General features: G+C 39.2%; 1 protein-coding gene across 1 annotated transcript in view; it reads right to left on the bottom strand.

Moving 5' to 3' along the window:
- The window catches only part of man1b1a (mannosidase, alpha, class 1B, member 1a), a 24,315-nt gene that overhangs the window by 6,401 nt on the left and 16,142 nt on the right, over nt 1-1,772 (bottom strand). The window contains exons 9-11 of the mRNA XM_005725581.1: nt 1,405-1,553; nt 909-1,097; nt 344-534 (exon numbers count right to left, since the gene is read on the bottom strand). Coding sequence (XP_005725638.1) covers nt 344-534; nt 909-1,097; nt 1,405-1,553 — 529 coding nt within the window. The remainder of the gene's footprint in view (nt 1-343; nt 535-908; nt 1,098-1,404; nt 1,554-1,772) is intronic.

The following is a 1,772-nucleotide window of genomic DNA, read 5'->3' as shown; positions in this document are numbered from 1 at the left end:
TTTTTTTAGGAATCTTGTATATCCTAGCTAGGAGTCTGACTGAAAACGAGGACAATGAACATCTTTCTAAGATTAGTTAGCAAACTGCTTGTAAATCTCAAGTTTATTACATTGCAACACTTCCTGTTCATCTGTTAGACACACCCTTTTGATCTTTAAGGCCCTTATACCTTTTAAATATTACACGGAAAACAAAAGGATCGAGTACAGTTCATCTTAGGTGAGACACACAGACTGATGAAGGTTTATTACATTTTTTAGTTCTGCAGTTGAAGCTTTAGCAGTCTGGCACTTTCCCACAGAATCATGGAAAAACAATGGCAAACTGAAAAGCTGTACTCACTTGTCTTCTGTTTTGCCTCCCTGAATCCACTGTTTGAGCAGGTATTCATAGTAGCTGTCTGCCCGGGCACCAAGTGTGAAGACTCCTTTGTGGGTGAACTGGCCGTTGTTGGTATTGATGAACATGGGCACTAGTCCGTCATGTTTGCCGGGCAGTTTGTGGACCAGCGTCATTACCTCATTCACAGCCTCCTGGAGAGACAAAAGCGAGGAATGGGACTAATGAGATGACATGAAACCAACAGCCTCTGTTCACTTACTGCTGATGTTTTGGTTCATGTTTCATTTTTTGCACTTTAAGGCTCATCAAAAGCTGGCACACATGTCTGTCTCTGGATGTGACAGAAACTATTTAAGTTCATGTCAGACCGGGCTGAACTTCTTTAGGCATAAATTTATGCTTGTCACTTCAATCCCCAGAGAACGAGTGATGGGTACACAACGTCAGATTTTAACTGAACTGAAACACATCATCTTACCACATTAATTGTTTATTTGTCACTCCATCTCAAAAATACAGATTACAATACATTTTACTGTAGTGCAGAGCTTTGTGGTGTCCTAACCTGATACTGTGGGTCCTGAGTGAGGCGGCTCAGCTCTCTGAATTCCAGCTGAATGCTTGTGACTTCAGCAAGCGTACTGTCTGATGTCCATCTGGGAGGATGTGCTGTTCCCTTTCCAATGTTGACATCTGAGAAGGGAATCTTTGAAGGTGTTTTGAAGGCAGGCATCAATCTGGAGCCAATGTCTTTCTTTAAGTGTAGAGAAGAGACTGAATTAAAGAGGAAGTCACCACTTACGTGTTCTAAGATTAAAGCATTATTGAATTTATTTGAAAAAAAATGAAGCTGATGAATTCTAAGTACAGCAAACCATTGTGATGATCAATTTTACTAGATAAACATAAATTATAAATATAGAAAAAAAAATAAGATTAACCTTATAAACACTATACTCTAGTTTATAGAAATGGTACATGCATGTTCTAATGGGTTCAATTTATTTCACAGCCCTAATTCACGTAACAAGTGAGACGATTTTTGTTATAGGACAACTTACAGCTTTTTCCAAGAAAAGCTGGTCTCCTGTTAGATGGTAAGTGCTCAGCAGCCCCCCCAGGATACGTATGGTTGTTTCAAATAAATTCACATCCACATTCTTGTTAAAGGACAGATCTTTCTCCACCCAGGTCTTTGCTTCTGCAAATTCTGTGCCAAGAAAGGTAAATTACAACAGTGTGATAAAGAGATACAGGACAAAAAAAAAGAAAAAAGTCTGTACATCTGTATGGCCGAGTTTTACTTCAAGTAACACAATCGAGTGGTGTAGTTACAGAGCACACCCAACCATGTCAGACGAGACTTAGCTGGTCTGACAGGGTGAAGATTACTCCGTGAAAAAAGTCAGTTTTCAAAATTTGTTTTATT

The sequence above is a fragment of the Pundamilia nyererei genome, unplaced genomic scaffold, assembly GCF_000239375.1.
Source record: "Pundamilia nyererei isolate P.nyererei 1_Seehausen unplaced genomic scaffold, PunNye1.0 scaffold00016, whole genome shotgun sequence".
Classification (NCBI taxonomy): domain Eukaryota; kingdom Metazoa; phylum Chordata; class Actinopteri; order Cichliformes; family Cichlidae; genus Pundamilia; species Pundamilia nyererei.
Note: the sequence above shows the minus strand (reverse complement) of the source record. Positions and strands in the feature narration are given on the sequence as shown.